This window comes from Xyrauchen texanus, chromosome 12 (genome assembly GCF_025860055.1).
Source record: "Xyrauchen texanus isolate HMW12.3.18 chromosome 12, RBS_HiC_50CHRs, whole genome shotgun sequence".
Taxonomy (NCBI): domain Eukaryota; kingdom Metazoa; phylum Chordata; class Actinopteri; order Cypriniformes; family Catostomidae; genus Xyrauchen; species Xyrauchen texanus.
The window spans coordinates 21178753-21190924 of NC_068287.1; the positions used below are offsets into that span (position 1 = coordinate 21178753).

General features: G+C 36.7%; 1 protein-coding gene across 3 annotated transcripts in view; it reads left to right on the forward strand.

Moving 5' to 3' along the window:
* Window positions 1–4553: 4553 nt before the first annotated feature.
* LOC127652666 (mucin-2-like) overlaps window positions 4554–12172 on the forward strand; it is a 37344-nt gene continuing 29725 nt past the window's right edge. For all 3 annotated transcript variants that reach the window (XM_052138951.1, XM_052138953.1, XM_052138952.1), the window contains exon 1: window positions 4554–4752. In XM_052138951.1, coding sequence (XP_051994911.1) covers window positions 4701–4752 — 52 coding nt within the window. In that variant the 5' untranslated portion in view covers window positions 4554–4700. The remainder of the gene's footprint in view (window positions 4753–12172) is intronic.

Sequence of the window (12172 nt, forward strand, 5' to 3'; positions counted from 1 at the left end):
TAAATAAAGGTTTATCTTTTTATTTCTTCTGCGTCATCACTGCCAACAGAAATATGATTAGCCAACCATCTGAGCTGTTTGTTTTTATGATGTTTAGCTGTGGCAGCCTTGGCAGTGGGGCATGTCAGTCAAAACCACCTCTTGGCATGGCTATCATGCTTATCTGCTTGGCCATTTAAATATGAACTTGGAGTGTTCACAGTTTTCTTTTTATCAGTGCTGGTAAAACAAAAGAACTGTGTTGCCATGTTGTCCTTGGCAATCCACAAATTTTCCAAAAAGATAAGAAGGAAGGGAGTGTCTGTATAACTACTTGATACAGAGTGAAGGAGCTTGACCAAAAGACATTCTTCTTTAAAGCAGTATAAAACAAGCTTCTCCTAGTTCCCACCCTCATGAGGAATGGAATGGATCAGAGCAATAAAACTTTGACATCCATCACCTTGCTACTTTTCCTTTTTTTTTTTACTATCTTACTGTTCATGGTTTTAATTTCACATATTTGCTACTGTATATGCTTCATCTTTAAGTTTGCAAACATTATACATATATCAAACATTCCAAAGAAATTACAACATCTTGATGTGCTAGTTCAAAGCAGGAAACATTTTAGGTCCTTATAAAATACAGTACTGTGCAAAAGTCTTAGGCACATAAGATGCTTCACAAAAACCTTTGTCTTAAAATAGTTATTTATATTTTCAGCTTTAGTGTGTCAATAGGAAATACACATTTTAGACTCCCAAACATTTATTTTGCAAATAGAATAGAATAGAATAGAAGATGGCATGGTACTCACAGAGCCCCCCCAATTAGTCAGTATGGGATTACAAGAAGAGACAGAAGCAAATAAGACAGCCGAAATAGATAGAAGAACTGTGGTGAATTCTCTAAGAAGCTTGGAACATCCTCTCTGCCAACAACCAAGAAAAACTATCCAGGTGTACCTAGGAGAATTGGTGCTGTTTGAAGTCACACCAAATATTTATTTAGCTTTTTTATGTTTACTGGACTTTGTATGACGTTTATTTATAAATGTAAAAATATTTATGGCATTATTTTTATATATTTTGCTACTATACAACATTTTTCCCAAGTGCCTAAAAGTTTTGTACAGTACTGTACATTTATTTTTGTTTTGTAGTGAGTATAATTCTCACTAATGTGTTTCCTAGAATACATCAAATGTTTTACATGAAGGTGTGTTCTAACAACTCTCAATAACACTCATATTTAAATAATGTGCCAGTCATAAGGAAATAGGACTATGCAGGGGTGAATATCTATCCATCCATCCATCCATCCATCCATCCAAAATATATCTAAGGTCATTTAGCGGGGCAATCAAGAAAGCTCACGGCCTTATTATTTACAGGGCTTCATCAAGCAACCTTCCACTTGCACTGATCTTTAACTACTTCACCACACCAATTTCACATATTTCGACATTTAAAATGTATGGTTTACTCTTATTAAAGATCAGTTTCACTTAGATATCTCAATGGAATACTATTCAATTAGGGTGAGCTCCTTTATCACTGAAGAACTTTTCTTATTTAATCCCTCATCCTCATGCATCAACATGGATTGATGCATTATTGCAAACAAACTGCATGTTAATCAGTGATGGAAAGAAAATTATATTATATATAGTATATACGTTTCCATTTTTAGAACACAAAGACATTTTTGTTCTTGAAAGAAATTGATGCTTCCTTTCACCAAATAATGAATTGCAAATTATTATTACAGTTTGAAATAATTGTTTAAATCATTCTAAAATGCTAATTTGGTACTCAGTAAAATGTTCTTATTCTTAGAACAATTGCAAATGGTTGCGCTACCATGCAGAAAGCAGAATACATTGGGTTTTTCCCCATTTGCTGAGGTATTGAGTTCTTACAAGTTGCTTTACACTTGCAAGTCCAATATTGGTTTTAAAATTAGGCAAAAAGAAACACATTTCTCCTTAAATTCAATTTTCTACTTTTCAAAAGTCTATTGTATTAGAGAGATGAAGGCTATTCCGTGCATTATTGTTTTTAAAAAAGAATATCTAACCAGGATAGAGAGGGAAGGGGATGGCCAGATGCCCAACAAAAAGACAAGTAAATCACAGTCTCTAGTTTGAGAAACAGACTCCTTACAGGTCCTAAACTAGCAGCTTCTTAATGCTATAGATCTGCATTGCTGCAAGAGGATTCTTGGACAAACAGAATTATAACATTTATTTAAATAGAAATAGTCATTTGTAACATTCTAAATGTTCTAAATCATCTTTAAACTACACATAAAGTGCATTGTGACAGAAACACATAATTTTTTTCAGGGTTTATTCTCATTCACACATGTCCTTGTATTTTGGCTATTAAGATAATATACTGTACAAAACTAATACAATGCAATGTCATAGAGGAGGACGTTTATTTATCCTCTATGATATTGCAGCACTTATCCAGATATGGAATGAGATTATTAAGCTAGATGTTTCAATACCTACAGGCCAACTGAATAAAATAAGGTAAAAATAAATATTTCACAGTGTTTAGTGAGAGATATGATTGATTAAAACATTAAATTGGTTGTTCTGTATATGTATTATTGTATTACAGTTGTAATAATAAAGTCTTAATTAACATTAGTGTTATTTTTTATATTGAGATATATAAATTAATAAGTAAATTGTAGCATTTAGTTACACCATATTTTGTGATTTCTCATACCTTTTTATATAACATCCATCCCTTGCGCACTTTTGGCCACCAGTGGGTGAGACAGGGCATGGACAGTACAGTACTGTGAGCGAGAGTGTTACCACTAGGACAGTTTATTTTAATCAAGAGGGTTGAACGGTTATGGAAATTAACGCAGGAGTACAATTCTATCGGGAAGACATGGAGGCTTGAGTGAGGTTTAAAATGCCATTTATTTGATGAATGTAAAGCAGAAAAGTAATGTCTCTCTTTGGCGTAGGCCCCGTCTGGCAGTCCGTGGGAGTTGTGCTCGGAACCATCATATCCTGCCGGAGATAGGAGGCAGGGGAGAGGAGCCTACCCCCGTGCGAGACGGGGCTCAACTGGTGGTGGTGGGGTGGTGGAGGTTGCTGTGTTAGCACAATGAAACAGCAATGTGATAGATTGTGAGCAGACTTATAAAGCAATGGCTTACATGAGATTGGCTAGGAGTTAACCAGCTAATGATGTGATGCTAGTCTTCCCGCTAGAACAACGCTGTGCTTCCATTTCCGAACTGATGCAGATTAATGGAAGTGGACAGCCTTTCTGTGAGCACGATGGTGTGAGGAACTGGATGGCGGGAAAAAATAATGTTAGTGAAAAGTCAAAAGAATATCGCAATGTATGTAAAAAGAAGGTCGCAATGTATATTTAACACAATTAAAACATTGCTTATCTTAAAAACAAATGAAGTTTTTCAGTAGTTAAACATGTGCAGATGGTTCCCTCATACCTGAATGAACAGCTACTTTCCAGAATAAAATTAAATATGCAGACAATCACAGTATTACAGTTGTTGTATAGTGACAGGGCAGAAAGTCTTGGAGAAGCCAGAGAAGAGAGGACACCAGTGGCAGTTTATACGTGCTGCTGTTCTCATGATACTGTACCCTGCTGGCTTCCGTCATGACGCACACAGCGCATTTTAGTTTATAAACAGTTTATGCGCTTGTCATTTTCTGATTTCTTCTTCCCAAAAAAACCTTCCAAAAATTCAGAAATATTATGCATTTTTTTTGTACTTTGTAATTGTGGTGAAATTGTACTGTAGTGAAGTTGAATACTTAATTTTCATTAACTCAGGTAAAGGTACTATTCTTTATTTATACTTAAAAAGTAGAAACATTTGGAAAATGTACTCAACTGCTGTAACGAGAGTAGTTGTAATTCGTTACCTTTCACCTCTGACGTTAATGCAAATTCTCCAAACGGATGCAAATAAAGCAATGCCCAAAGCACAGAAAATGTAGAATAGGAAGTTAATAATTTCCCAGATTTCCATCATGGAGACCTTGTTAAATTATAACATCAGACCTGTGATGTTAAACTAAATGTGTCATGGATTCTAAGGTTATTTCTAACTGTGGTTTTAGTCTAGTTGTTTACACTTGCATTATTTTATTCCTCAAAAATAGATTAAATTACCAATTAGCACTTATGAAATATGTTTTATGTACTGTGTATGACACAATTATGTACAGTTTGAGTTATTTTGATTCAGCTTAAAAATGGATGAAAATATTTTACAGAGCAGAACCAATCATGGATCACTAGGGTCTCTATAGAAATAGCCTATTATTTGTATGTGTATAGTTCCTATACCACATATCATATTGATTAGACTATATTTGTTTCCAAAACATAATAGGCTACTGAATATTGGATGTAAAAAAATATAATAATTAGCTATGTGTCCTTCAATAAGCATTGATGTCACCTGTCATGCTTCACACATTTATTGAATGTAGGTATCCTCCCTCCCGGAGGCGTATTTAACTCGCTGACCGCCAAGTGCTTTCTGAAACCACCTGTAGCTGATCTGTTCTCTCAACGGAATAAAGCCACCGAGTTAACGGACGTAAAACTCTGCATACGAAAACATTAGGAGCTAAAACATCTTCTGATACGACATATTTTTTTCAGTTTTTATTTATTTATTTGAATGAACGTCAATCAAGAGAAGAAATGTCAATGACGCATCGACTTTTCGTCTTAATAGTATTAGTCTCGACTTCAGGTAAGCCTGAATTTAGATTTGAGATCTGGCTGCGTTTGTGTGTGGTAATGTGTTTATTTTACAGTTACAATAAGCATATTTCAACAGAAAGACAAATTTCGTAGACTTACCCAATGATCATGATTTAAGTTTGATGCGTGCCACGTTTTTTTAAGGACCATGGACAGTCTCGAGCGCTTGACAAACCCATATATATATATATATATATATATATATATATATATATATATATATATATATATATATATATATATATATATATATATATACCTTTATGACATTGTAATGCTTTAAAGCCGATATCTGACACAACTTTCCCCCTGACAACATCAAACAAAACGTGAGAAACATACTGTATAAATTCTCCAATGGAAGACACAGAGGCTTTCGCTCGACTCGTTTTTTAAGAGGAATAAATGAGTGTCGTGCACTTAAAAGCATGTGTTAACATCGTTAATAATATTGTACGGTATGTTGTCGAAATGTGCAACTCTTTGATGTTGGCTGTGTTTTAAAACCTAGCTAGCCGCCTAGCAAGCATTTTTGTGCATGAGTGGTACATTCAGCGTTGTCTTCGTCTGCCTTTCTGGAGTTTGTGTGCTTCTGATCCAATGCACATTTTAACATATTAGTTCAACACAGATTTATTATGCAATTTATCATATATTCAATGTGATTAAGGTTCGTTTCCTTCATTTTGTTTTAAAATACATAACCCGTTATATAAGTAGCCTACCATTAAGTGTTTCTTTTATTGCAGAGGCTATTTTCACTAAGTGTAAAAAGCAACAAAAAGCATCTTCTTTGCATTAAGTGCAAATAGCATTAGATGGTAGCAGAAACTCTTACATCCCTGTTTAAAAAAACATTCAGTGTAGTGGCATCACTGCAGCACTTTTATTGTGTTTATTTGGAGTCTCACAGACACCCTACACCAACCCCTAACCCTGCCTTACAAAATTTAACCATGACTCTGACTACCACCCCTGGAGTCGTGAGTTCGAATCCAGGGTGTGCTGAGTGACTCCGGCCAGGTCTCCTAAGCAACCAAAATTGGCCTGGTTGCTAGGGCCAATTTTAGAGTCACATGGGTAACCTCCTCGTGGTCATGATTAGGGGTTCTTGCTCTCAATGGGGTGCATGGTAATTTGTGTGTGCATTGCAGATATTAGCATGAGCCTGCGATGATCACTGTGAGGAATCTCTTTTATTTATTACTATAAGTAGTATTATTGGAAATATTAAGAGTAGAGACATGGGAAAAAGCATGTAAAGGATGATTTTTGAACCCAGACCTCCAGCGTGACTACATACTGTCATAACACCCAGTCATAAAATCCTGTTTCCACCAGACTATTGGAGTGCAAATAGTAATTTAGTTATCCAATCTCTTAATCCACTAAATATCTAACCCGTTAACCAGTTTAAAAGGTTAGTTCACCCAAAAATTAAAATTGTCCCATAATTTACTCACACTCAAACCATCCTAGGTGTATATGACTTTCTTCTTTCTGCCAAACACAATCAGAGTTATATAAAAAAATATTTTGGCTCTTCCAAGCTTTATAATGGGAGTGAATGGTACCTTAGATTTTGAAGCCCAAAGAAGCACATCCATCCATCAAAAAAGTAATCCATTTGGCTCCAGGGGTGTTAATAAAAGCCTTCTGAAGTCAAGCGATGCATTTTTGTGAGAAAAATATCCATATTTATAACTTTATATACTATGATCACTGGCTTCCGGTAAAGGACATCCGCGCATTCACAAGAGAGTTGATTTAGTCATTACAGGTTTACGTTTCTTTGGAATTTTGCAATTCTGTGTGGTGTCAGGTTTTGTCTCGAGTGAGTCACTGTGTCACACATTCAAACATGACTTTTTGACTCAAATGTTTATGCACTCATATGTGAGTCAGCACTTGGGGCGATTGTGCACGTCACATTCTTTTGAAGATTACATATAACTTCTTTCAGGAAGTGTGGTTTTGTATTGCAGGCAGCATTGAATATGATAACTCAACCAATGTAGACAACTAATTTGATACTGATCTAATTTACTGATAAGTTTATGCCATATATTTCACTCAGACTTAAAGCTTATGAAAAACTCAAATTTAAAGCTTACGAAAATATTATGGCAAAAGTCCTAGTTGAACAAATTAATGACCAGTGTTGGGCAAGTTACTAAAAAAAGTAATTCACTACATATTACTAATGACTTCTCATCTCATCTACTTCATTGAAAAATTAATAACATTACTAATTACTTTACTTCTAAGTTACTTTCTAAACACTTGTCACAAATAATTTGTTTTTCCCCTCAACAAATTCACATTTTTTTTATATTTTCTCCTTGTTCATTGTCGCACACCCTTCAGCTGTGTCAAAAACACAAACAGACATACATATGAACATAAGAATTCACATTTTATTAGTATTACACATGAATAATATCTTTTCTGAAATATTTGTAACCCAAGTAATGCCCTTGAAAGTAATTACTTTCACTGAAAGTCTGTAACTGTAATCTGATGATTTTAAAATGTAATTCATTATACTACTCTTTTGGCCCAAATGTAATTCGATTACTGTAACTAATTACTTTGTAATCCAATTACACCCAACACTATTAAATACTGTGTGTCCTAAAAGGCACTTTTGAAATATGGAAGCAATCCTGTGAAAACCAGTATGAATGTCAATAAATGTATGAAAGGACATTGCAGGAACACAATATCACATGCCGCTCTGCCTCAGGGCTTGTTTGTGTTTCTAATCAAGTAAATTTTATTAGGCTTGTCCTGTCTTTCTGTTTGGCACCAAGTCCAGCTGTGTCCCACCGTTGGACCCCTCAAATACGGAGAGGAAGTGAAAAAGAAAATGACAGGATGGCAGATAGAGGGGGAGACAGAAAGTAATTGGATTTGTATGAGAAGGGAATGACTACAAGATGGCATGTCTGACGAGATGAGAGAGGGGGAAATGAAATACATGTGTCGTACTGTGTCAATGGGAAAGTATGAGTGTGTGTTCTAGAAAGAGAGATATAGATAGAATATATCTTTCTGTCTACAGTTACTCATAATCATCGTGTGTATTGTACTACTGAACATGGTCCTGTGAGGTTCTGGCAGTGCAATTGATGTTTCTTGACCAGAGATTTATACATACGTATGTGTGATATTTTTAGATATGACTTTGATTTTAATTTATAAAGAACTTTAAAACACATCTACACAGCAGATAACTAGAGTCATGCTTAAGTCACGAAGCTGCATGTCTGATTATGTGGGGCGGACCTCAGAGGATTGTGAAATAAGGGGTTTGTTGGCCTTTGTTTCAGAGTGTGCTGTAATCCAGGCAAAGTGCTGTAATGCTAATCCGTGTGTTTGAGGGATAAAGCAGTGCTCTTACACAGTATAGTTAATTGATCAAGTCTGACTTGTAAATCAACTGCAAGACTGATTTAATGTGAAAACATTTCTTTCTTATGATTTTCCTCATTTTCAGTAATACTATATTACCGTATATTACAGTAAATATGCTGTCCCATTTCTTTTCTCTCTCTCCTCTCTCTCTCTTCTCTTCTCTTCTCTTCTCTTCTCAATCCGTCTGACTCATGTTCTGTTGGATTAGAGGCAGTAAATCTTCCTCTTTAATTGGACAGCATACGCTGACTGTGCTTTAATTGGATATGATAGAGTTGGTCTTGTGCGTCCTAGTGCAGGATTGCTGCTCCTGGGAACCATATGTTACTTACAGTAAGAGCTAGATAGAGCTTTGTAAATAAGGGACAGTAGAGAGAGTATATTGCATTACAATAATGTCTTGTGTCTGCCCATGGTAAAATCTACTTTAAATATTAGGGACTCTAAATCTAAATTACAAAGTAGGTTTTTAATTTTCTGAAGGAAAATAATAATAATAATTATGTGAGTGGTGTTTTCCTAGTGTTGCCTAAATCAATAAAGCACATTCTTAAAGGAATAGTTCACCCCAAAATGAAAATTGTCTCATTTATTCACCCTCATGCCACTTTCTTCTGCTGAACATAAATTAAGATTTTTAGAAGAATTTCTCTGCTCTGTTGGTCCATACAATGCAAGTGAATGGTGAAGGTTTAAAAGCAGATAAAGGCAGCATAAAAGTAATCCATAAGACTCCAGTGGTTAAATCCATATCTTTAGAGGCAATATGATCTTGAAAATATCAATATTTAAGTCCTTTTTACTATAAATCTCCACTTTCACTTGAAATTTTTTTGGAGTTCATATTGTTTGTGCATATTGCCACCTACTGGGCAGGGAGAAGGATTGATAGTAAAAGACTTCAATATTGATATTTTCTCACCCACATACAGTGACTCGTCCAAGTACTAATGGTGTGAGACATCAGTACTCAAGTAACGTCTTGCGTCTAATCAGATTCGAGGATCGGAACTATCCATCCATCCATCCATCTTCAACCGCTTATCCGAAGTCGGGTCGCGGGGGCAGCTGCTCCAGCAGGGGGCCCCAAACGTCTCTATCCCGAGCCACATTAACCAGCTCTGACTGGGGGACCCTGAGGCGTTCCCAGGCCAGTGTGGAGATGTGATCTCTCCACCTAATCCTGGGTCTTCCACAAGGCCTCCTCCCAGCTGGACGTGCCTGAAACACCTCCCTAGGGAGGCGGCCAGGGGGCATCCTTACCAGATGCCCAAACCACCTCAACGAACTCCTTTCGACGCAAAGGAGCAGCGGCTCTACTCCGAGCTCCTCACGGATGACTGAGCTCCTCACCCTATCTCTAAGGGAGAAGACCCTTCTGAGGAAGCCCATTTCGGCCGCTTGTACTCGCAACCTAGTTCTTTCGGTCATGACCCAGCCTTCATGACCATAGGTGAGGGTAGGAACAAAAATTGACCAGTAGATCGAGAGCTTTGCCTTCCGGCTCAGCTCTCTTTTCGTGACAACGGTGCGATAGAGCGAGTGCAATACCGCCCCCGCTGCCCCGATTCTCCGGCCAACCTCCCGCTCCATTGTCCCCTCACTTGTGAACAAGACCCTGAGGTACTTGAACTCCTTCACTTGGGGCAATACCTCCTTCCCTACCTGGAGTACGCACTCCATCGGTTTCCTGCTGAGAATCGGAACTAACTGTATTTAAAACTAGCCTTAATTTTCTTGATAAAAAATATGATCGTGCCTGGTAACGTGCACGTAAAATGGCTAGAAATAGTATTTTAGCTTAGCTTTAAGCTGACAATTTACACTTACATTTTTAATTTTTCGGCTCCAAACTTACTTCAAACTTACTTATCTGTCGTATAAATGTAGCACATAATAAGAAAGTGTTTCAGCGCATTCAGAAATAAAATGCAAAATAATCTGTCATCAAAATACTTTTTGAATGTAACTGAATTCTAATTACAAAATATTTAAATTGTAATTGTAGCGGAATACAGTTACGTTGGTATAAGCAATTTATTTTTACAGTATTTTTGAGTTTTGGACAATTCAAGAAAACCCCCTATTCAGAAAACAAGAATCTTTTCATTGTGTGAGCCTTTGTTCGAAGCCTGACTACAGCTGGTTTGGCTCAGTGCATATTGCTACTTGGCCTCAGTGCTGTGACCTGATTGTTTTGTTCCGATTAACTGGATACACCAGATCCTATTCAGCTTCAGCTATGGTGAGGATGGCAGGTGCCAGGCTGAGAGCAACACTCTGCCAATCTGCATAAAAAAAGGTTTATGGCAGGTATTTTAAATAGCACTCACAAAGCTACTGATGCTACTGATATTTTGAACTCTGATAAGACCACACTGAAGGAGGAACAGACTAAGTATGGGAGAGTATACCACTGCCCATGAGAGAGAAGTAAAAGAAGTGTGGAACAGCTAAAACTACTACTGGAAAACCTCAGCTTTTAAAAAGTTCCCTATTAAACATAGTATAAAGGTAAAATTTGCATGAAGTGCCCAGAAAAAAAACTATTGTTCTAGAAATTTTGTAGATAACGTGACAGATAACATTGTGTTCATACTGACATATTTCCACTCACACCCTTGCTGTAAAATTTGGGAAGCTGCAAATGTCACTTCTCTTATAACTGTTGTTTAATTCTTATGATAATGATATGAATAGAAATGTCAGGTTCACACGATTGTAGATTGTACTTATCATCTACTTCTGATCAAATTCCGTTCCAGGTTCATTAATGTTAGCGCTGTTGACACTGCTAATCAATGTATTTGGCTCAAACTGCCATTGCCAGAAAAGCATACAAAGCAATGCAAGTACTTTAATTAAAACCAGGAACTCAAATTTGACTTTCATATTAAGCTTCTTTTATTACCATACAAACATATTTAATTAAGCTATTCATGACAAGCCTGAAGTGAATGAAGAAGATAAGTAAACAGAGAGATAGAGCAATCAGTATGTCCAAGAAAGTGATACAGGGGTTTTGTGTGTGTTTATGAGCGAGACATAGAGGGAATCAATAAGGGTTATGTAGCTGTGTTTATAGAACCAGAATGATAGATGATTGTGGGTGTGAGGGTGTGTGCATGTGTGGGATGGGTCGGATGGTATGTCTGTGGGAGGTGGTAGTTAAAGCAACTCTGTTTTTTTTTTTTGCTGTCTGGCATCAAGTTTGCTGCTTTGAAGTAGCGAGCCACAACTGCAGATGAGTCTGGCCTCAGGGCATCTTAGGCCTGCCTGACAGCCCCCAAGTTTACACTCTCTCACTCTCTCTCACACACGTGTGTGTAACCCATCTTATTTTGTCTTTTTTACTCTGTCTGCCCATCAATGTGTATGTTGTGCCTAAAGAAATACAATAAACCCCCTCAGGATAATTAAAGACCTCTTCGTTTCATATCGGTGTCCTGATCATGCTGTCAGTGTTTTGCAATAATGACTGTACATTATCCTGCTTATTACATGGCTACTTACCAAATAAGTAAATAAATGGACATGAAATATTGATTTGAGTTGAAATTATTGTATTATGTATGCGGGAAGAGACAGTGATAGACATGAAACTAGCACAGTGTTGGAGATTGCTTGCCAGGGACAATGGTAAAATATTCAGTATAGCAGTTATCATGCAAAAATATTTGGTAACACTTTACAATATGGTTCTATTTGTTAGCATTAGATAACATCAGATATCATGAAATTACAATGAACTATATTTTTTCCTGCATTTATTAATATTGGTTAATGTAATTAATGAATATACAGTTGTTTATTTAGTTCATTTTAGATCATAATGCATTAATTAATGGTAATATACACAACTGTGGCAGGGTGGAGGGCGGGGCTGGGTCGTGATTATACACACCCGGTCCTTTAACAGGCTAATCAAGCCTCCGAAAGGGATAAAGGCCGACTGCAGAGGATTGTGCGGGAGAGAGAGATCGTTTACGGAA